At 42.5% G+C, this 24069-nt stretch overlaps 1 protein-coding gene across 4 annotated transcripts in view; it reads left to right on the top strand.

Annotated features, from left to right (window-relative positions):
• MICU1 (mitochondrial calcium uptake 1) overlaps window positions 1-24069 on the top strand; it is an 88619-nt gene that overhangs the window by 24095 nt on the left and 40455 nt on the right. For 2 of the 4 annotated variants that reach the window (XM_072930840.1, XM_072930841.1), the window contains 4 exons: window positions 1056-1218; window positions 9622-9665; window positions 20735-20809; window positions 21953-22067. In XM_072930840.1, the coding sequence (XP_072786941.1) occupies window positions 1056-1218; window positions 9622-9665; window positions 20735-20809; window positions 21953-22067 (397 nt within the window). The remainder of the gene's footprint in view (window positions 1-1055; window positions 1219-9621; window positions 9666-20734; window positions 20810-21952; window positions 22068-24069) is intronic. The other 2 variants (XM_041717174.2, XM_030275678.4) reach the window with 1 other exon arrangement.

Below are 24069 nucleotides of genomic sequence, written 5' to 3'. Positions count from 1 at the left end.
GGGATTTGAAATATTTGGCTCTTTTTTATCCTAGAAGTAAGAAAAACTAGAGAGGGTGTTTTCTGTCTGATAAACATCAGGCTGAGGAAGTTGTTCAGGAACTTAAGGACAAGGCTGAACCAGGACCAAAGCCAGGAATGATCTACAGCTGCCTTGGCAGTACCCTTGATCTTGCCTGTTCTCTTGCAGCACATTGTTGGTGGGGATATTTTCCTCCTGTGGCTCTTGGCCAGCTGCAGGTTTCAAGTACATTATGGACTGTTAAACACAGCATATAATGCAGGAATGAAAAGCTGAAGTAAGGAGGAAAGTTTTCTGTGCTCATACATGATGAAGTGTAGGTGTCTGTGCCTTTTTCCACCCTTATGGCCTTGTGTTGGGATTTTGTTTAGAAAAGCTGTCTGTTGTCTTTGATTAATTCCAGCTGTTTGGGGGGAAAATGATTCTAGGTACCAAAAAAGAAATCACTGCTGGCAGAGTTAGGAAGAAGCAGATTGGTGGGGAGGACTGAGTTTCTGGGGAATTCTGCCAATGTGATAGAAAAAAGGAAAAAATGGGCTTGGGTGACTGAGCAACCAGCTGGGGCTCCAAGTGATTTTTTCCAAGACTCTGCTTGAAAGTAAAGGTTTCTCCCAACCTTCCAAGACTTTTTTCTTTTACTTCATATATTAATCACAAATCAAACCCTTCAACACTGTGGTTAAAATGTTGGGCTGCTTTAGGTTCACAAATGTGATGCCAGAGTGTTTTCTTATGCTCATGTTTTTAAAGCACCTTCAGGAATTTTGTGGATTTCTTTTTCTTCTGCCACCATGAAGAGTCTAAATTTATTCACAATGAAGATTTTTAGTGTTTGTTCTTAATCCTGGGACATCAGCAGCTGATATGTCCAGTTTTCCTAGGTGTTCAAAGGGCTTTTGAAAGGAATAATGCAAAAAGTGTCCAGAGTTGTGTTGCTACATGTAACTTGTCCTGTGGCAAATTTCTCTGAGGACTGAGAGTCAGCGTGAGGCACGGACAGTGCACATCTAATGCTGGCTGAATTTCATTTCCAGGTGATGGAATACGAGAACAGGATCAGAGCCTACTCCACACCAGACAAAATCTTCAGATACTTTGCCACGCTGAAGGTCATCAACGAGCACGGCGAGTCCGAGGTGTTCATGACCCCGCAGGATTTCGTCAGATCCATCACCCCCAACGAGAAGCAGCCAGAGAGTGAGTGGTGTGTGGGTGCTGATCAGGAGAGCTGATGCTCCCCAGGCTCTGCTCACCTGGTCTGTAAACTTACCAGCTCTGATTGCCAGAGCTAGGAAGCATCTCCTGAAGGTCTCCTGCTCCAAGCCAAAATTAGCCTGAGTCCTTTCATGTTTCCCAAAATGCTGTTGCAGTGTAGTAGAGCTGGCCGGTGTGAGTCCCTGAAGAGCAGATGGGATGCCTTTCTCCTGTAGTTAATAGGGAAATATTACCTTTAACTGAAACACTTCCTAAACCTACAAAAAGAGGTTGCTTTGGCAAGGAAAGCACCAGCAATAAGGTTGGAGTCAATGATCTTAGGGATCTTTTCCAACCTAAGTGGTTCCAAAGGAGTTGAGGCAGCCCCATGTGATGCTGCTGGTCAGGGTAGGGCTCATCTCTGCCATCTTCAAATTCCCTGTGTGTTGCAAACAAACACATCACTTGTGGTACTTTGGGGGGGGGTTGGCAATCAAAAAGACCTGCTCTTGTCTGGAAAGCTGTGTCCTGAATATTTGGTGTTGGTGGGGTAGCAGGAGGCTTTTATCTGCATTTTAGAGATTTTTGTCTCCATTTCATGTTTGGGGTCTCCATTTAGAGATTCATTTTGTCTTCCTTTTAGAGATTAATATTTGGGATGAGATGTGGGAGATCATGTTTCTTGGTCTCCCACATTGTATCTCAAAAAATGAAACAGGCTTTTGTCAAATTAAAAGTTCCCTTGTCTCTGCAGACATTGAAGAAGAACTTCAGCCCCCAAATGTTAAATATTTGAGTGTGGAGTTTGTGTCCAAATTGTCAAACTGTTTTGATATCTTACATGACAGCTGCTAAATAAATACTGTGTACTCTTGTGCTTAGAAAATAACAGTATGAAGTGTGTCCAGGAAGGAAGAAAAAATAATCCTGGCATTAATATTTAAAGCATGCAGGTGAATTGATATTTAGGTTTCCATCCTAAATTTCCATTTTCCTTGGAAATGGCTATAGTTTCCATGTGAATTAATGGCTGTAGGTTACCATCTTGTCTGTCTCAAACTCCTTGAATTGGTACTTGGAAAAGCAGTAGCACCTGTCTGGAAGCTTAAAAACTGAAAACATCCTGTGTTTCATTTCAACACATCTGATTCTTTTATTTCTTCCACATGCTTGGTGCATTTTAGGGTGTGTACAGCAAATAGCTGGAAGAATGCTGAGCAAACACCTCACTCAGAGACAAGCAGAGGTGACTAATGGGAAACAATAATTCATCAGTCTTGGCCACTCACTTCCCATATTATTCCCATTGTTATCCTGGCTGTTGAAATGGCCTCATGAAGCCATGGTGCCTGCAAATACTGCCAGTCAGTGACACACAGCAGCTTGTAAGGGAAGAAAGTGGTCTTGGGTGCTTTAGCAAGTGGAATGGGATGGAAGCTGAGCTTGGGCTGCCCATCAGCAGGCAGAGTAGGAAGCTAGGCATCTTGGATTTTGCTGAGTTGAAAAATCTGTCTTCAGAGCATTTAGGGAAATTTTGTGGATTTGCTTCTAGATGGAGCTGCTCTAGGGTGGTTGTTCCTTACCAGCTCTGCACATCATCACAATCACAGTAAATGGGTTTTTTTTAACAAATAATGAACAGTAGAAGAGTAAAACACTTATTGCTGCAATAAAGTCAAACCAGCCATAACCTTGTTCTGAAATGTTTTTAAAGCTAGTAGTAAAAAATAAAAGGAAGATAGGTCTGGTTTTCACACCAGAAACTGAAAACAGAGAGTGCTACCTGCTGGCCAGATGAGTTCTGTACTTCACTCCCTGCTGGTGCTTTTGACTCATAGGATAATTTAGGTTACAGGTTAGTTGGGAAATGCTGGGGCTGCTTTCATCCTGAGTCACAACTTGGGTGTGCCCTCCACTGGGGCTAGAGCATCCTGCCTTCATCCCAAGGCCTTCTTTGGGGTTCTGATGTAGCCTGGTGTGATCCTGGGAGACTTCTTTGAGGTAATCCTTCAGTGTGCTCAAGCTGCAGGTCATAATTTCAGGGAGTAACTTCTTGTAAATGCCTCTGCTGTTTTATGGAGAGAAAACACTGAGGAATAGAAGTGATCTGGAGTAACAAGGTAGCTGAGTCCCTGTTGTATTTATTTTTAAACTGCTCGTCTACTGTGAAGGTGTTGTGTGCCTGATTCATTTTTATGGATTATGTAGGGAAAGTTTGATTTATTGTCAATAAAGTGTCAGCTTAATTCTGGCCTGTGTTTTGCTAGCATGGGGAAAATGAATGCCAATTCCTCAGCTCCTGTAGATTGCTTTCTCTGGTTCAGTCAAACTTCCTGCCACAGCATTCCCAAGTAGGCAAGCTGTGCTTAAGTAATGACATGAGCTTGCTGAGCTTGGAATGGTTTGTCAGAAGAAGCCAAGGAATGGCATTAAACTTGAAAGCTTGCTTTTAAAAAAAAATTCTTTCTGTGCTATCTGGAAAGTTCAAGTGCCAGGAGAAGCGTGGGTGGTGATTTCTACTCCCTGCAGTCCCGTATTATTTTTTTTCTCTTATGTCCTCTCATACCTGAGAGATAAGTTTGCTCCAGGAGTGGATGGGGAGGGATGGCTGTTTCCTGCCTGGTGCTTCCTTGGAACCCCAGTCCCAAACCAGCTGAAAATACTCTGGTGGGAAGTGCAAAGATTCCCTCTATTTCCCCAGGTTTATCTGGGTCCGTTCTGCACTGATTGTTTTCCTGAGGAAAATGAGTATTTTGGAGCATCCTGGACTAAGAAGGAGCTGTGTCATGCTCAGCTTTCCTACGGCCTTTGCAATAAGGACTGAAAGAAGTAAAAAACACTTCTATCTCATCCCAGCATGGTGTAATGAAGGCAGGTTCTTCCCAAACAATCCTACTCTTCCTTTCCTGTATTAACCTCACTGGTTATCCCAGACTCCCGCCACAGGAAAGATGCATTTCAAGTTTCACCTCATAATGAGCAGCAACTCAAATATCTGAACTTTTGGAAGGTTTTTTGGTTGGGTTGTTTTTTTTGTTTGAGTGCAAGAGACCCCAACCATGCTGCTGAAGGCCAGGCAGGAGCAGCAGCTGTGGCCCTGCTGGCTCTGTGCATAGGATGGTGACAGAGGAGAGGAGTTGTGAAGGATGGAGCTGATTGCTGGTGCCTGCATCAGAGTGTGCAGCTTGCTTCTCCTGGTAGGAATGATATGTTTTCCATGTCTCAACTGTATGAGGAGCTGAGCACAAGCTGGCTTCTGGGGTGGTTATGAGTGATTATTTGTAATTTTGATTAAAGTTTATGAAATAAACCTGTACAGCCATCAGCCAGGAGCTGAGACAAGCACTCAATAAGGAGGGGAGAGCTCTCTGGGCTGGTACAGATCCCTAAAGTTACACAAAGAGGTCAGCTGGGATATATAAGACCTAGAAGGAAGCTAGAAACTCTGGGATTCCAGTCCTTCTGGGAATTCACTCTCTATTCTTCCCCAGTACATCTGCTGGAGAACTCTTCAGAGCAAGGATGCAAGTAAGAGGTAACTTCATTTGTCTCCTGAACAAGGTACAGCTCTTTTTCTGTGGGAATACACAATGCCTGGGCAAGAATCATCTTTGAGCCTGTCATGCCTGATATGAGACCCCAGGAAAAGAGGCAGGGAAGAGCAGGAGATGCATTTACATGTATGCTTATGTGCTGAAAGTCACATAAATGAGGGCTTCCCGTAGAGGTGCCAGGTCGGTGTGGCTGACCAGGTGTGTTAGGAATGCATGTCTTACAGGGCGACTTGTTGGAGCAGGAGGAGATAGATGAGAACCTTGATCCTTCCTTCCTGAAACAAAACAGTCCTGGACTTGAACCTAAACACGAGGCTGTTGTCCCCTGAGAAGTCTCAGGCAGCTCTTTGTTTGCTTGCAGATTACATTTTAGATTCAGAAGGGAAATACTCTGAATACAACAATCAGAAGCTGGATTACAGCTCTGGAGGGGAAAGCTTGCTCCAGCATTTTCTCCTGCCATAATGTGGCATATCACAAGCACAGTTAGCAGGCTTTTCAGTCTTTATAATTAGCCCTTTTATTCATCTGCTGGCAATAAAGGAGTCCATGTTATATATTAAGCAGTGGGGGAAAAAAGCAGATCATGAGTGAATGTTACCCAAATAATGTGAAAAATCTGACAAGGATATCAAGACTGGAAGGAATTGAAAAGGTTTTTCCATCAGTGAGAAGTTGCTGGTGTCCCAGAGGAAACCATGGTGGTTTCTAATTGATCTCAACTGTGTTCTTGGCATAATATAATTGTCCTTCTCCTGGAAGCTCGTTTTTAAAATGTTTTTTAGAGCTGCAGTCTATAACCTACTGCCTATGGATTTATTTTTACAAGATAACATGAAGAGCTTAGTAATTGACTGCATATTTATCAAGTGTGGTAATTAGTTGGCTTTGAGAAAATCCATCGAAAGTATGTATTTTTTTAATCAATAGGAATATAATAAGCATTTGATTTTAGATTTGGCTGTTGCTGAACAAGAGCAAGAGCAAGTTATTCTGTATTTTTCCCTTCACATAATTCATTCCTTCTCCATGAAAATGTCCTCCCTAGCTCAAAATGAGAGAAGTAAATGCAGGGAGTATGGTTCTGCTGTTGAACACCCTATTTTCCCTATTGTGGCAGGCAGTGAGTGTTAAGTAATTTTTGCTTTATACTGAATCATTTTTATTTTTAGAGTGCTGTGAAAGTACCATCACATGAATAAAAGTGGCAGCCTGTATCCCTGGTATTGGTGAGTAAATGGTGTCTGTCTACTCTGAAATAACATTTCTAGTGGTGCTATGTGCTTGGATGCTTCATGGCAGTGCTGCTGTTTATCTGGGGCTCCTGACAGATGACATCAGAATTTGTAGGAGTAATAAACAGAGGTTGCTAAACATTCCAGGGAAACTGCCTGGGAAATCATTGCAGGTTACTGAAATGCTGCTGGCAGTGCGTGGCTGGTGCAGAGCCCTTGGCTGCAGGAGCAAAAGGTGAGGTGTTGTGCAGGGTCTCAGATCGTGGTGGAAACTCTGAGTTTGTTAAATAGAAACAACGAGTGAAACTCTGTGTGATCACTGCAATCCAGACTAGCCATGGGGTGTGTCCCAGGAAAGCTTGAAGCAGACAGGTATCTTCCTGAAATGACTCCTGGATTTCATTGCTGCCTCTCTTGAGGAAGTCCTTTCAGCCACTTCTGGGAGAATGCTTTTTCAGCCCCAGCTCCTCAGTGAAAGATGGAAAAGTTCTTTTTCTCCTGATTCAACATGCCTATTAGCCTGTGTTCCTGCAGCCTGTCAGCAATAGCCCAGCAAGGGGCTGTTTGACTTGGGAGTGTGGCACTTAGAGACAATCCTGTGGTGGCTTTAACATATCACTCTGCCTTTTGAGAAGCAGAGGTGCATTAACTGCCATTCTTCCCTTCCCTTGTTCAGCTGGGATTGTCTTCATCCATCCATTGGCTCACCAGCCCATGAAAATGCTGAATTCCTATTGCAGCACCTTGGGGGGAAAGCTTCTTGGGGCTTTTTATCTAATTTAAAGAAAGACTCCAGGAATCAGGCAACAGACCCTCTTTGTTGGTTTCCTTTTGTCAAGTTTAAAGGCTTGTGGAAAAGCAGGCAGCTAAGTCCTTAAAAAAGAAAATAAAACTATACTGGGAAAAGAAAAATATATAGAGTAAAAGTGTATGCATTGAACATAAATGCCTCTTTTCAGCTTTTGAATTGACTTCTTCTCTCAGGACAAATGTAAGGGGAATTTCACAGAGGAATTTAAGTGTGCAGCTTAATTAATGCAGCAGAGGAGAGGGGACATGGTTGTGCAGGGCTGGGAGGGTGACCATATAAAACGCTGGTGGAAACCAATGTGCTTGTGTGTGCAGTACAATTGTGGAATCATCTGGGTTGAAAAAGATGTTCAGAGATCAAAGATGTTCAAGAGTTCAGATATTTGAATTGCTGCTCATTATGTGCTGAAACTTGAAATGCATCTTTCCTGTGGCAGGAGTCTGGGATAACAAGCGAGGTTAATACAGGAAAGGAAGAGTAGGATTGGTTTGGGAAGCACCTGCCTTCATTACAGCAATGCCATGGCCACCACTAAACTATGTCCCCAAGAGCCACATCTATATGGCTTTTAAATCCCTCCAAAGATGGTGGCATCACCACTGCCCTGGGCAGCCTGTGCCAGTGCTTGACCTCCCTTTGGTCAAAGAATTTTTCCTAATATCCAATCTAAACTGCCCCTTTGTTTGAGGCTGTTTCCCCTTGTCCTGTCCCTGTTCCCTGGCAGCAGAGCCCGACCCGCCCTGGCTGTCCCCTCCTGGCAGGAGCTGTGCAGAGCCACAAGGTCCCCCCTGAGCCTCCTTTTCTCCAGGCTGAGCCCCTTCCCAGCTCCCTCAGCTGCTCCTGGGGCTCCAGCCCCTTCCCCAGCTCCCTTCCCTGCCCTGGACATGCTCCAGGGCTCTCTGGCTGGGAGGGCCAGAACTGGACACAGCCCTGGGGGCCAGCCCAGGGGATAGGCCCTACCCTGGGCCTGTGCCCACACCACTGTTGGCACAGCCCAGGAGCCATGATTTCCATATTTATTTATTACATAAATATTTATTATAATTGTTTAGAAACATATGGTATTTATATATATAAAGTGACAGTTATCAGCTCATCTTTTCTTGCAGTTCTCTACACAATCATCTATTCATTTTGGCTCTCTGTTGAAACCTCTGTGCTTTCCCAGTGTCCAGTTGCAGGAGGTGCCATTAAGACGTACTTTCATTTGCTATTTTTAACCCCATGTCCTTTTTTTGGCGTTCCATGAGTACATGTATAATGTCAGGCTGTCAGGGATCTGTCTTTCAGCAGCATTTCCTGGCATGGGAAAAGGAGGTGTTCTTGAGAAATGACTTTATTATGACACATGGACATAAGCTCAGCTTAAGTCACCATCCAAGTGGATGGTCAGGGTGAGCTCTGACCACATAAAGTGTCTGTAATAAAATAATCACATTTATCAGATAAATCCTGCCTCTAAATGCACTAATAATTACCTCATTTATACCTGCAGCTTGGAGAAGGACAAAATTCAGAAGATTAAAGTCTGGAAATGTGTATGAATATGCAATTTGCATTGTTATCAGACCCATGAAATATTGAGAAGGTGCTTTCTGGCTGGAATTTTCACAAGTGCAGAAAGCCCTGTGACAATTGCCTTGACCTTTGAAATTTGTGGCAGAGGAGTTGTAGCTCCTTTGGGTCACAAAGGGTAAGGGGGGGTCAGCCTGGAGCAATGAATAATTCCATTTTCTGCACAATACCATGAAACTTTCCAGCAGACAGGAAGGGTTTCATTATCCTCTTTCAAAAGCAGGTGACGCAGCAGGCATGGGGAAGGCTTTATTTTGGTTTTTCCATCTTATTTTCTAATTTAAATTGAAATGAGAATGTGCTAATTACCATAAACAGTGGCAGAAAATACATGGGACGTCACTCTCCAGAAGGTTTTATTTCTCAGAGCACCAAAAATCAGCCTCTACTCTCCTGAGTTTTACTGGAAATGCTTGACTTGAGTTCTGCTTAATCTCTTCTCAGGTTGCATCTTCCTGATTTTGGATTGCAAAGCTCAGATAATTAATCTTCCTGATTTTTTTTTTTTTTTTTTTTGTCATCTTGCTTATACATGCAGTCACTGGTGTTAGATGCCAGCTGGGCATTGTGGGTGAGATGAGAGCTTTGTGCCTTAACTCACCTAAGGCTGGCATATTCTTTTCCCCTCTTCAACATAAATAAACATTTCGGGAAGGTATCAGAGACTTTATTGATATAAACAATCCCTCTCCCTGCTTTTCTCCAATTCAGCTAAAGTACTCCACTTCTTACAAATGCATCTACAGCTTATCTCCTTTAAAATCTATTTATTTTATACTCGGATATGAACAAGCTTTGGGTTTGTTTGGGGATATCCCAGTTAACTATGAGAACAAGTCAATTTTTTCCCATTTGTGAGCCATTCCAAAGGTGTTATTAAAAGCACCACGAGTCACAGGTGAAATGTTTACCTGGTAATAGTGCAGGGATCTACTTTGAGAAGGGTATTCCAGGCTCTTGAGAGGTGCTGGTTGCTGAGCTCTTGCTGGCCCTGCTATAGAAGGAGGTTTTCTTCTCTGATTCCAAGAGTTTGTTGACTTTTTGTGTTCAAAATACAAAGTACAAAATATGCAAAACCAAATAAAATTTTCCTCTTGTCCTTATGCTTTCTACACATGTTACTCGGACTGTGCATTTTATTTTCCAGTCCCCCCAAGCAGAAAACACAAGAAATATTTAATTCTATGCTATAAAAGCTTTCTTTTCTGTAAGTATTTTTTTTCTCTTGCAGACCTGGGCCTGGACCAGTTCATAGTGAAACGCTATGATGGGAAGGTGAGCACATTGTATTATTAAATGTACTTTATTTAATGGCTTTTTTGACCTAGAATCCTTCAGTTATTACCTGTGTGAGGGTGTAAGTTAAATGAAGTGTGCCAAGTGTTCTCTTCTGAACATTTTCATTTTCAGTAGCATTGCAGTACTTTTTCTGTAATGACAGAAAGATTGTTTCCATAAAGGGACCTTATTTTAATGTTTACAGACAAAATATTACCACTTCCTATGTGCTGGTGGGCTGGGAAATCATGGGTTGTAATCACATTTCTTTGGTGCTTCTTTCTGACTGTGTGAGAGCCCCACAAGTTAAATAATTTCAGAGGAAACTCACTGGACCTTTCCCTTCCAGTCTCATCACCAGATTCCTGAAGGAAGGAGATGCTCTTGTGGTTTTCTTTCTGTGTCCCACCCATGTATTTCCCCCCATTGAACAGCCTTTCTCTGTTCCCCTTTTGAGGCCAGGTTCTTCCTGCAGCACTGCACAGCTGTTTTTGGTGTTTGTGCTGTCATCACAGGTGTTGGTAAAATCTTAATTCTGATCTAATTTTGTCTCCCTGTGAAAGGGAGCCACGTAGCATCCCACTTGTTGTTTTGGACAGCACAGACCTAATTATCCACACTGTAAATCCCACTGGGGTGGTAAAGGTAGCTCTGCCTCAGGACTGGCAGCTCAGGTGGACTCCTTGATACAGATAATTGCAGGTTAGTTAATTTTCCACTATATCATACAATGATGTAGCAGCATTTTAGCTGCTTTTAGCAGCATTTTCATCTGCACCATCTGAAAATAAAGCTTTCAAAGGGACATCAGCATCTCACCTCCTATTGCTGCAGGGTGCACCTGGCATAGTGTAAGGCATTCCCAGAAAGCTTCAACACTGGGGAAAAAAAATAATTGAAAGCTTTATATAAACACAATGTGGGCTGAACTTGTGCAGTCCCCTGGTTTGTGTTTAGCAGGGACAGGTAACAACAGGATGATTGAATACCTGGGGTCCCTGTCACGAGCACTGGACGAGTGTGCTGGTTACCCAGACAGCAGAGCAGGGCTTTGCTGGAAAACAGACAACAGGGAGGTGGATTTTGGCAGTTAGTTTTGATACATAAAGCTCCAAAGCGTGTCATGAACACCTGTTTTCTTTTCCCCCCTGCCACAAATGTGATGTCTGCTTTTTGTGATTTAAAAAAACAGCCCAACCAAAGGAAGGATGTATATTCTTTGCAAAATATCCAGTGTTTCTCCCTCTGAATTCATGACAGTCTGTTTTGTATTCAATCACTTTCATCATTTTATCTTGTCAAGATATCACCCTCATCCCTTAGGCTTTAGATAAACAGGATTTGTTTGTAGGGAAGAAGTGCTGAATCCCACACTATTTTTGCTAATCGCTCTTCTGTTCCTGAGCGCTCTGCAGGCGATTCCCAGCACACTAGGTAAAAAATCCAGAGGCAAATCTTTTGAACTCGGCTTTCTGTTCCTTTGCCCCTCAACACCAAGGGCTCTGACCTGTAGTAGACTGAAATAGCTTTTTATATAACTTACAGATGTTGCTGCTGCATTTGGATGTCTCTGTGCTGTGGTTTGATTGCCTGAAAGTGAGGCAGCAGATTTAGGGGACTGCAATGGACTTTGCTTTATTATTATCTTCTCCTGGGGCCTGATTTTTCCACAGCCTAATAACACCCTGGAAGCAGTGTACTCTGAAAATGAAGAAATAGAGGTTCTTGTTTCCTTGGCTGTCTGCTTAAAGACACCTTGGGACTGGCTACATCTGCTGTGGCTATTAGGGCAGTGGTAATGTCCAGATGAGAGGATAATTTAAGGAGAGGATAAAATGAGCTGGCCTTGGCTCTCCCTTGGTAATGAAGGAAGGTGACAGCAGTTTATTCTGACAGCAACTTGTTCTCATTTTGTTGCTTGCTTTGGGTTCCAGTTTAAAAAAATAACACTGCTGTTACTCAGCCAAGCACAACTGAGCTGCTGCAGAGCTGGCCTTGCACATTCTGAGTTTCACTTGCATAGTGATAAAACCCTTTTGCATTTTTTCCTCCATGCCTGGTTCCAGCCACACGTTCCTCTTGGATTATCAAAGCAGCCTCTGCTTGGAGGAGATTTGCCTTTGTATGCTGAAGGAGCTGCTGAGCTCAGGCAGAATGGTGAAAGGGTTATCACTGTTCCCCTAAGTATCCTTATGGATGTTACACAGAGGCAATGGGAACTGTGGTTCTCAAAAATAGGCCTGGTCACTGGAAAGTAGTTATTTTTTAAGGAAAAAGGAGTTTGTGAACTGTCAGACATAAGCAAGCTATGCTGCTGAAAAGCACTTACAATCCAGAGGCCAGATCCTGGCTGAAGAGTGGGAAAGAGGATTGATTTTAGTTCCAAGCAAAGTTCCAAACATGATGTCTGCATGCAAGGAGTAGTTCAGAAGGAGATTCAGTTAAAAGGTCTGTGCAGTTAGTTGGACAGTGTTTGTAGCATCTGTGTGAATTTAAACTATGTGTCTTTGAGATCTAGATGCTTCAGCATTAATGGGATGATGTATGAGCTGCTCCTTTCACAGAACCCATTTTATTTAGGCAAAGCTGCCATCAAAACCAACTAATTGGCTGTTGTGGGGTGATCAGGACTGCTCTTGCCAAAGGATTTTGGGGAGTGATGTGCCTCTGTATTGAGCTTTTGTTGGGTTTCCAAGCCAGCTTGCTGTGCATGTGACTGAATGCCACAGTGAGAAGATAAAATCCACCTTTTTCCCACTCTTCCTGCCCCTCCTTCTTCCTACTGATAATTTATAGAGTTACTGGAGAGGGAGGTAGATGTTACTGCCTTATTAATGGCAACAATGCTCCTGTAATGTGAGCCTAAATGCTTTTTCTTCACTCATGCAAGACGAAAAACCCTGGAGACACTCAGCCAGCACAAACCTTTGGTCAGATGTGTGTGCCAGCACAGGCTCATGCTTTTGGGCTGAGCATGTACAGGGAGGCAACCTGTGGCTCCATTTTTGTCTAAGAGTGGTGGTTTCTTCCCTTGGGAAGCAAGCTCAGCAAAGTAGGGGGAAAGAGGCATTGATTACTATTCATGCAGAGTAGAAAAAAGGTATTAATCAGCCTGCAGACATTTCATATGGAGCCTGAGCAAAAGGCTGATGTGAGAACAGACACACTCTCAGGGTGTGGAGGTGCCCAGACCATGACTGTCTGCTGTGTTTCCACTGTCTCTTCCCTCTTGCATTTGGCTGTGGGAAGGCAAATGCATTTTTAACCCATCTGTAGGAGAAGTACTTCATGATTTAGTGATGAATATGCTCTCACTAAGTAGTAGAGATTTCTTAGCACATATAACCTGGTATAAGCTTCATTAACGTTACGTAAGTTGTCATGCCGAGTTTGTTTAAAATTTTCTTTTTTTGTGCTCTCTCTATTTTTCTGGCTTATGCATTAATGATTGACAAGCTTCTTCTCTCAAAAAAAACAAAGAAACAATGCTGTTCATGTTATTGCTCTGAATTGTGAGCTTCATATCCACCCTGGTGAGCCAGCACGGGAGCTCCCAGGTGTCCCCCAGCCGAGCTTCCAGCAGTGCATCCTGGTGGAAAGGTGAAGGTGAGCTGGAGTCCTTTTAAGAGACCTCTGGCTTATTTAGGAAATAAAAGCCCCACTCTAGATGGCTTATTAGTTTAATTAGGATACACTTGACTTGCTCTTTTTTCTCCTGTGGGGAGAATTCCTTACTGCTGCTCAATAAGTGCAAGAGCCTTTGAGCTACCAGCAATAGCTTCCCCTCCTGCAGTAAGTAATTAGAGAGGCTTTCAGTGCCCTCTAATTAAATTTATGACTTAAGTATTTCCTGCCAGCATTTATGTTTACTTCTCTAGATGTTTGGGCGTGCCATAAAGTAATGCCAAGCAAGGTGAAGGACAAGGAAAATACTTCAAATGGTGCCTCTAAGTGCCAGTAAAACATCTCTAGAATTCACTTCCACTGCATAATGCAGGGTCATATCATGGACCAGTGCAATGAGTATCTTCAGCTGCCCTGACCTGAAGGTGTGTGTCCATTAAAGAACACTTTCTGGGAGTCAGCTGAGGAGGCAGATTTCTTTCCAGATGATTTAAAGAGCATCTCAGGAGCAGAAGAGTTGAAGAAAGTACTTGGGGAGGATCCCCAAGGAGAAGACTGGAGGTAGATGCACCATCCTTTCCTGGTGGATTGAAGGATCTTGCACACAGGTTTCAAAAAGTGGGAAGGAAAGGAGCCTTGATTTATTAGCTGGAATTTCTGGGATCCTTTGCTCTGTGGATGGGCTTTGCCTGGAGCTCTCAGCAGAATTTGATAAGCTGCCATAGACCCAAACTTGCAGCAAGTGAGACAAGCCTAAAATCCTGTTGTCATTCAGGAGCCAAACACAGGGTCAGAGCTCTGAGCTCCCTGGAGGTTTTAAGTGCCTCTGAAATCTTAATTCCAAAGGATGCAACTATAAATGTTGCCTTACCAAAAGCCAGTATCACAATTCAGTAAAGAGCAGCATAAAGGGCAGGTGCACTGGAAGACACTTGGTATGTTCTCCGGGTTAAATGCAATGAAATAGGTGAGGAGTCCTCTAAATCCAACTGTGTGAGGTCTTGCCAGCATCTGTTGTGACAGAGTTTGAAATTAATATGTCCCCAGCTGGAGCTGGTGAGGCTGGGTTATGGCTTGCTTAGAGACACGTTGAAATGTTTAGCTATTCTGGTGCATAATCCATAGGAAATGTCACTGTCCAAATTCAGATTCCCTGCTTTTAAATTCCTTCATCCTCTGATCTCAGCACAGGTAGTATTTGCATAATAACCGGGAGGCACCTTCTTACATGGATAATAACCTTACACTGATCTGTAGGAACATTCCTCTGCTATCCCTAAAAGTGTTGTAAGGAAGTGGTGAGACAAAATCCTTGCCTGTGGCTTTGTGGAAGCAAGCAGAGATGCAGTTTGTTGCAAATAACCAGCAAAGCTGAGCTGAGAAGGTTTTTATCTTTGCTTCCTTTGCTGACACCCTGTCCATGTTGGTTTCTTTGCTTGTTGGTTTTTCCCTCCCAGCCAAACTTGACCCTCCTGTCTGCTTCAGTTAGTTCTGATGTTTCTCTGTTTGCTGGGACCTGTGTGGACACTGAAATGTGCAAATTCTTTTCTTGGTTTGTTTTTAATAAAACTGTAGTTCATCAAAGAAAATCCTTAATTGCTTCTAACACAGTGCACAAACATCCCCGTGAGCACCTGGGCTGCTTTAGGTACAGAACGAGTAGATAATCCTATCTTCTCTACCAAACATTTGTGTATTTTGGCTTTGACAAAGCTCTATTTGCTGTTATCTTTGTGTATCCCTAATTCTGCTGCTCATTTCCACAGGGCTCCTACTAAAATCCTCTGGTTGTTTTGTCCTCTTTTGTTCTGGTTTCCAGGTACCCAGCGGGTGTTTCCTCCAGCTGCTAATATCTCTGATACTTGTCTTTATTCTAATTCTGGTTTGTGGGAATTTTTTTTGTGTAACCAAGCATTCCTTCATTTTCTTCCCTTTTCTAACCCTCTCCCCTCCCACCAGGATTTCTGGCAGGTACAAAGCAGACAGCATGTGCTTTGATTAGTTTGTGCTTCAGACCTCATAATATGCACTTTTCATGTGAAAGGGACAGTGTACGCTCACCTCTTCCCCCTGCTCCTCTCATAAATACTCCTGAGTGCTCTCCTTGATCCTCAGCCTGCAGGGTTTATTTCAGAACACCTGAGTGTGGCTTGTGGAGAGAACAGTCCTCAGGGAAACCATTAATACCTGGCTCTATTAACAGGAACTGCTTTGAGCAAAGCTTAGATGTGTGTCTGCCTGCCCTCCTGGTTTCACAGTGTCCTCTGAGGCTTCTGTCTTATTCTGCAGCTTGATGAGACTGGGATAGAGCTGGCTCTGTTGGAAAATAGTGTTTTCCCCTTGAGGCCACAAAGTTAGTTTGATTCCCTGGCCAAATACTTTGGGGAAATACCATCTATCTGAAGGTGTGCAGGTTTGGGAAAGGCTACATTTGCAAACTTGAGTTTTTCAAGTTACAGAATTATGTAGACTGAACTGTATTAAAGAATATGTTAGGTGGTAGATATTTAGTTGTTGTAGTTCTTAAAATGTTTTCTAGGAAAAAGAACTAGAAACCAAAGGGGAGTTCATTCAATATTAGTAAGTAAAGAGGAAAATATATGGAAGAACTTTGAGTTTGCCCTGTAGCTTTGTGGCATTAATGAAATCCATAGGGAAAGTTAGGGAAAAATAAACAACTTGGTAATAAGCCCTCAGTGGGTGTATGCAGTCTTTTAATCAAAAATAGATTCTGGAGTATTTGTGGCTTTAATTTCTTTGGTAGTTTTGCTTTTGTTAGCTTAACGCTTAATACTTGAGGGACAAAAACAAAGCTCTGAGAACTCTGTCCTTGGGTGACATGGTCTTAGGAGGGAGAGGGTGGCAGGGATTGCTTTAGGAGGTGCTTGAACTCAGTTGGCTCCACAAGGAGGTCAACTCTGGATGGCAGAAGAAAAAAAAAAAAGACTGAGAGAGGGAAAGAGAATTTATAAGATTTTGGTGGTGAGTACCAAGTGTATAACCCTAAGCTCATCAACTGAGCCAATGTTTAATAATCACTTTTTATAGAGAATTATCATTTTCCTCCTTGTGTCCTTTCACACTGGGATTTCTGCCTGAGAGAAGGAGCAACACAATGAGTTCATCTTGGTCATGCAGGCTGAGATGAGGGAGAGCAGCATCCCAGTTTCCATCCAAGACCTAAACAGCTGTTTCAATTTAAAGGTGGCAAAACTGAGCTCATTTTAAAAGCTTGATGTGGGCCATCAAGGACCCTAATTTCAATCATCTCTATTAAATTTCCATGCAAAATGCCCCAGAGGTCCTGCAGATTGTGATTTCATTACCCTGCAGAGGGCTGAGGGGAGCACAAGTGTAGACTGTCCCTTTTCAAGGCCTTTCCTATTTGCTTTTCCTGCAGGGGTTTCTCCCTTGCATGAGTGGCTCTGCTGCCTGCCACGGGTTGGGAGAGTCTGTGTCGTTGATTTTCTGGGTTGTGCAGAATGCTGGCCTTGCATTTCAGGTGCCCTTTGTTTGAAAGGTGGTTTGAATATTTACAGCCTTGCTGGAAGGGAGGGAATGCAAATTTCTCTTTCCAGTCACAGGAGTCCACCTGCAGTAAGAATTGCTGCCCAGGTTTTCATTCTCTGCATGTGCTCAAATTTAGAGTGAGAGAACGTGCAGGACAACCTCACCCATGTTCAACTCTGTATTTTTGTGCCCCTCTGTAGATACACAGATAAAATAACCCCTGAAAATCAAAAGTTTTAAAACCTCTTGATTAAAATACACTCTCGAAAGTATTATCTGCCAATTATGCAATATTATCTGCTAACAGTAAATTTTAAGCATTTTCTTAGGTCAGCAGTCAGCCACCACAATTTGCTATGGAGAACCTGTTTGTGTTTGCTGGTATTGGTGTACAGACTTCATAGTAAATTATCATTCCTAGTGGCTCCAGATAATGTGAGCTTTCCCAGGTCTAAAAGAGGTTTATGAGTTTCAAAAGGTCCTTGTGCAGTTTTCATCACAGCCTCCAACACTTTTTTCTTAAAAAAGCCAGGCAGTGCATTTCAAATTACTTATTTTGCGTCTATATTATGGAACTGACTTTAAAAACTGTTAAATCCTTTCATTTTCCCTCAAGTCCCATTTTTGTCCATTTCATAGTGCAGAGGGACCTCTCCCATTTCTTTTTCCCTAAAGGACTTTTGAATATTTGGGCTGAAATGCTCAATTTTAAAATCTGATTCTGAAAGCCTTTTTATTTCTTTATTCGGTTTTCTCAAAGTGAGGTGCCTGGAATCTCTAGATACATGGCTTTGACTCTTTAAAGCTTAAATCTTTAAAAAAATGAGCAAAGTTTAAAATCCTCCCTTTTTTGGTTCAGTGTTTTGGTGCAGAGTTAAAAGCACATATTTTTAATTGCCACAACAAGCTGGTTTGCACTGGAATTAATTAAGGGTTTTCCCTTGTCTGTTACCAAGTATCTTGATATATATTTCCCTGATTTTCAACAGCCCTGCTTGGGAAAAGCTGTAATAATCCACACCTGTCCTGTTAGCAAAAGGGACTTTTTTTCCTACATGCTTACAGTTAACCATGAAAGAAACACATTAATAGATGTTCTTATTTTAATATTTTGCATAACTGAAGGTGGTCAGTTGGGACTGAAAGAGAATTGCTTTGCATCCAGGTGACTTCACTCTACACTCATGGGTTTGTATTTGCTCAGTACAATATTGGTCACCTGAAAATGTTTCTGTTCAAAAGGAACAAACCGAGTACAATGATGTTTGTAAATAAAAGGTGGTTTATTCTTCATCTAAAATTCCTTGCTAATTGACAGAATTGCTTCCTGGTTCTGGAGAAATAGCCGTTATCTCTCATGGATATTTATTTTATTGTTGTTTTGGAAGGCAGAAGTGGTCACATTGGGCTGATAAATTCCTGAAGCTTTGGTTATGGAAGTGCAAATGTGGTGCTGAAACATAAGTTACAGGAAGAAACATGCCCAAAATGTCCTTTCCTTCTCCAGATGGAAACCCAAACTGACAGCTCTGAGGGATTTCCCAAGAATGTGTTCTTCCCAAATTAAATGCTGTAGTTTCTGGAACGCCAGATGAAGTGGAGCTGCCAGGATTTAGGTGGTCAGGCTTTTCTAGACCTGCATTATGAGTGGGAACAGCAGCACCGTGTGCCCATCTCTGCCTCTGCAGAGAAGGCATCCCTCCATGTGCAAAAATACACCTTTATTTTTCAGATTTGCATAATTCAGTATTACCACGTTTCACTCCTCACTCAGCCCTGAGAAAACAATTTTAAAATCCAAAATAAAGGTAATATTTGACAGGGAACATACGGATTCCATGGGTTTTTTCCACCAATCCTTGTTGTTGGAAGCTGTACCATGTCCTTAACTTAAGGGAGGCTCCAGCACATTAGTTTTGGGGTGGAGTATGTGAAATTTGTGATGTATGTTTGGGTGCTTTGCAGCCAGCCTGTACATAAAGAACTCTGGGGACTTGCCTGCATGCAGCACAAGACTTTTTCCTCTAGCACGTGGGTTTGGGGAAGCTTGGTCACTGCATTGATCTGTTCAGCCACATCTTGGTGCTGATTGAGCTTGGAGAAGGGCAAAGCAAGCTCTGTATCTTGAATTTGAGTCAGTTTTTTGACCTGTCATCCGTGTCTGGAACTGTAAGACAATCTGCCTGTACACCTGTCACAAGTTTTGTTCCACTGAGACTGGACTGGTGGCTTCTCACTGAACTTACACAGCCATGCTTGTGCCCAAAGCAGCGAGATATTTGGATTTCTTTTTCTTTTTACATGTTAATTTGGATGTCTGCTTGTCTGTGTGCTTGTTAAATATGAGTCTACTGCTTGATTAAAAAATACATCATAATTGTAAAGTGTTCCCCATGGCTTGCTCACTTGTGAATGCTCGGGTTTAAATGGGGTTTTTTTGGGGTGTACTGAATGATCTTAACCAGTTACTCTGGTTTTGGGAGTGGATTTTAAATGGAAAAAAATGCTGAGTGGAAGACATTTGGCTGTTTTAACTGAACAGTTTGAGAATTACCTTGTGCTCAGATACAGAAGGGTGTTGATAATTACTTGTGGAGATGACTTGTCTCTAAAAGAAGGTGGAGGTTTGGAAAGAGATTTTTGCCTGGGTGTTCGGTACCATGCATTACCTTTCTGGCTGAATGGGAGTGTGCTGGAAGGAAGGTGGGCTGTGGAAAAGGGTGGTTTGAGATCTTAGTGAGGACTGACTTGAGGGGTGACAACAGCTCACATTGTGCTTTGTGAAATAGGTAGCTAGATTTATTTTATATTATTTTTTCCTGGAAGTTAGATATAATTCCTTGCAGTAACGTTTCATGGTGGGGAGCAGCTCCTGGGAGAAGGATGCTTTGAGCCTTCCCATTGTGAGGTGAGCTTCCCACTAAGTTCATGGAAAGCAATCAAACACACAGCTTCTCACTGAGACAGGAAAATGAATGGGAGAGTTAGGAAATTTTTAAAGCTTCTGTTCTACTGCTGGGAACCTGAAAATCTGATTGATCAGGGCAGTTGTTATTTTCCCTTAAAATCAGCGGGAGAAATTCCCTTTTCCATGAGCTATAGGCAGCTGAGCACTGTAGTTACAGCTTGTGTTCCCTGGGTTGGTGACAAGTAGATGCTGGTTTTAAGATAAATAAATAACTTTTTTTTTACTATGTTTGCTCAAAGGAAGGTGCAAATGGGTAAATGCTTCTCCCTCCCACCTGTCTTTATATTTCAGAGACTAACTAATTTAATATCCTTTTTTATGGCTAATCTATGAATGTTCTTTCCTCTTATGAGGAATATTTTGAGCTGTTTGATGCTGACCATGAATTTTAAGTGCAGCAAAAAACCCATAAAAATTAATAAACCACCTTCTGGAACTTTTTCATGGGATTCTGCAAGCAAGTTGCCAATAGCTAGATTATGATCAATGCTGCCCAAGAGAGGCAATCAGAGGGAGAGGCAATAAATCACAGGAGCAGGTGAGACGCTGCTGGCGACACCTCCAGCAGCAGTCACAGGGAGCTGCTTTCTCCCCAAATCCTGCCTGTGGTTCAAAGGAAAACCAGATGTTTATTCTTCACATCAGCATCAATGTTATTTTTGCTTTAGATTCATCTTGATGGAAATGGAAGCAAAACCTGTTTTTGAGGAAATGATACTTCAACCTGGTACCCCATAAGCATAAATGGCTGTTATCTTGCATCAAATGAAGGCCATTAGCGTGTTGTCTGCTGGTAGTGACTCACATCTTATTAAATTCCTGGTGCTCTCCAGGTGGTAAAGGCAGAGTTACTGGGAATAATTTTATGTGATCAATAGGACTGAAGTATTTTTCCCTGGAAACTGTGGGTTTTTTGCAATCTATATGATTATTTTTGTCTCTTTTCTTGTGGTTTTCAAGCCAGATACAGGTTAAATTTTCATCTAAATTATTAGCTGAGCTCATCCCCACTCTCCCCACTCTGCAATCACATACAACGGTGAGTTGGCTCTCAAAAAATAAAAAAAAAGCCAAAAACTTGAGGTGGATGAGAGACATCAGCTGCAGGCAGTGGAGAAGCTATGAGCTAACACTTGCTGGGATATCTCCATAGGGTTCCAGTCACAGCAACCACCTGGTTGCTCCAGACTTTCCTTGCTCTTGGCAAGCCTAACCGTTCAACTTGATGTGATGTTTTGCCTGCTTGTTTTATTGTTGGTTAATCAGTTTTCTTTCCTTTATCTTGTATATGATGGGATCTCCGCTAGACAGAGGTAACAGTGGGGGACAGTTGTGTAGCTGGACCCTCGTGTGGTGCTGTTTGTTGGTGGTTTTTCCTAAAACCAGTCCTAAATCCAGCCTTGCTTTCACCGTGCCTGCGTGTGCTTGCATGGCCTGGTTTCCATGGAATAACCTCACCCACCCCTACTCTCCTTTGTATTAATTTAATTCTCCTCTCTGTGTGTGTCTCCTCCTACTGTGTCCTTAAAGTGGGTCACCAGTGTGGATTCCCTAACAGTTTTATGGATACTTTTCAGCCTTTGGGGGTTCTGCGGATCAAAGGGACTGGAATTTTTAGCTTAGTAAGATATTGTGAGCTGATAAATGGAAAAGAACTGGAGCAAGAGGGGGGATTGAGTTGGTTTCAGGCCCAGTCCTCCCTGTGAGTTCACACACACACACTCACAGTTTGAGTAACTTTGATCAGACTTTATATTCATGTCAAATTGGCTCCTTTCTACAGCAGAGTCTAACTAAAAAGCTGTCAGTGAAATACAATTTCCTCTTTGAATCCTGTATTAAAGTCTGAGTTTTTTTATCACTAATTGCAAAGATTTTAAGCAAAATTACCATAGTTTTATTTATGTTTATTTCAGCTGAGCTGAACCAACAAAGGTTGGTTGCAATTGGTTGCAATTCCTTATCCTCATTTGAGATAGGCAAGCACCGATCTTTGCAGAACTTTTCTGATCAGATCCAAAGGCTGGAAAAGGTCCTCTGGATTATGGATGGAGATAGTAGGGGTGTGTGTGTCTATGGAATTGCTTGTTGGTGCTAAGGATACAAATCAAGCCTTCCATTTCTGTGTTTAATCTGGTGCTTTCTGTGCTCTCTTTGGGGTGTGGCTCGGGTGGATGACCAGAAGTTATCCCAGGAGAGGGAGAAGTTTGCTGACGAGGACAGCATTTTCTACGCGCTTGGAGAATGTGGACTCATTTCTTTTTCCGACTACATCTTCCTCACCACAGTCCTTTCCAGTAAGTACAGCAGGGATTTTCCCTGCAATTCCTGTTTTTTTTAAATTTTTGGGGTTCACAAGCTTGTTGACATGAATTTCCCTAAAAGGCCTTTTGAGTGCCTGCAACTCGAGCTGAGCAATTGCTGTTGCTTGATCTGGTCTAGCCTGAGTGCTTCGGGAAGACAAGCAGATTGATGACTTCTGAAGATTTATTTCTCATTTTGAAATGTGACAGATTTTTTTTTAATGAGTCACTTGACCTGCTGTTCAGATTTGTAAATGGAGATGTGTTCTTGAGCTGTGTTCATGTGATATTCTCTTGGATTTGGATGAACACAGATCTCCAGTTTTTCACTGGTTTCACGCCTCTCCAAACTCCCTTTTCCAGCTGTATTTTCACTAGGGTGAGCTCAGGTTTGTGAGTGATATAATCCAATGAGGAGGGAAGTTAAGCTGTTTATATTTCAACCAGTATCATGAGATACCTTCTGTCTTTTCACCCTGCTGCCCTTGACTTGCATTCGTGGTATTTCCATGATCTGCTAATCTGTTCCAGCAAAGTCGTCTGCACTCTGAGTGCCAGCACTGAAAAGTTTGCTTTGCTGGCAAGAACCAGTAAAACTGAAGCCTTTGATAATGTCAAATGGCATTTCTATACTTTCTTCACGTGGAAGTCAAGCTCAGAACCTCATTTGCAGAGCTTCTCTGACTGCTTGGAGGGTGCTGTGTCATAAACAGGAAAGTCAATGTCAGTTTCTCAGCCCTATTAGAAAAAGTGGGGTAAGGGGTAATAAGCCACTGTCCAAATGAATTTGAGACATTTTATTTTCAGATTTAAAAAGAGAAAACTTGGCCATCTCATCATGTAATTATCTATTCCATACTGACCTGATCTGTGGAATTAAAAAACTGAATGCTTCCCAGTTAGCTGCAGAGCCCACTGCTGCGTGCCCAGTGCTGTTCAGGGAGTCAGCTGGGTTAATCACTGGTGCTTTGTCACAGCAACAGGTGCTTTATTCTCCCCCCCCCAAACACCCCATGTTCTTGCATGTGTAACAGGAGACATGAGAGGCAGCTCTTCATTTACTGAGGATCTATTCCTGGGAAGCAGCAATGCTCACGTTCTTGTTTGTTGTCAAATGGACCTGGCGGGGACAGACTTGTGTGTGACCTTCATGTTGTGAAAACAACCAGAGTGATACAGCTGGTTCAAGCCAGGGAATTTGTTTTATGACTTTAATTTGCTTGTTTGTTTTTTTTTTTGACCGAGTCTCCAAACTGGCTCTTAAGATCTTTGCTGTTCCTTTCTTACATTCATCTGGACCGTGCCAAAATGATCTCAGGTAGTCACTTGTGTGTAATGAGGGCTTTTCATCTGAGCCTCCACAGATGACAATGAACTCTCAAACCTCTGGTATCACATTACTGAGTGTGGTTTGGAAAACACTCTTGCCCTTGTTTTTATGGTTGTGCTGGTGGTGAAAAACGCCCTAATCAAGTACACAGGGTGCAAAATTAATTTCATGTGCTTCCACAGGCAGCAGTAAAAGAAGTTGTTCTCGCTTTGCTTTGACTTGTTTGTTGCGAGAATAAAAGAAAAGGACCACCTCGTGTTGGAGGGCTGTGAGGGGGGGACAGGGTTTTATTCCTCTTCTTTTTGGGCTTTTGAGCGTGTTCACAATTACAGGGGCGTTAGCTTAATGAGGAGACAGAATTGGCTTTGAGGAGCCATGTGAAGGGGGGGCAAGGCAGGAGCTTTCAAAAAGGAAAATTAAAAAAAAAAAAAAAAAAAAAAAGAGGAAAAAAAAATTCCAGGGCTTTGAGGCTGACTTATAGACATTTGGGGAGTCTGCTAAATGATTACTGAAGATGGAGGAATTTCTCTGGAGCTCCTGTTTAAGAGAGATTCCCCAGAGGAAGAGTTTGGGTTTCATTTCTAAAGCATTTGCTTTTGTAAAATTAACTCCCAACCAAGCCTTACCCTGTGGCTAAACAGAAAACTCACTGTTGCACCCCACTGG

Source organism: Taeniopygia guttata, chromosome 6 (assembly GCF_048771995.1).
Source record: "Taeniopygia guttata chromosome 6, bTaeGut7.mat, whole genome shotgun sequence".
Classification (NCBI taxonomy): Eukaryota; Metazoa; Chordata; class Aves; order Passeriformes; family Estrildidae; genus Taeniopygia; species Taeniopygia guttata.
Note: the sequence above shows the minus strand (reverse complement) of the source record. Positions and strands in the feature narration are given on the sequence as shown.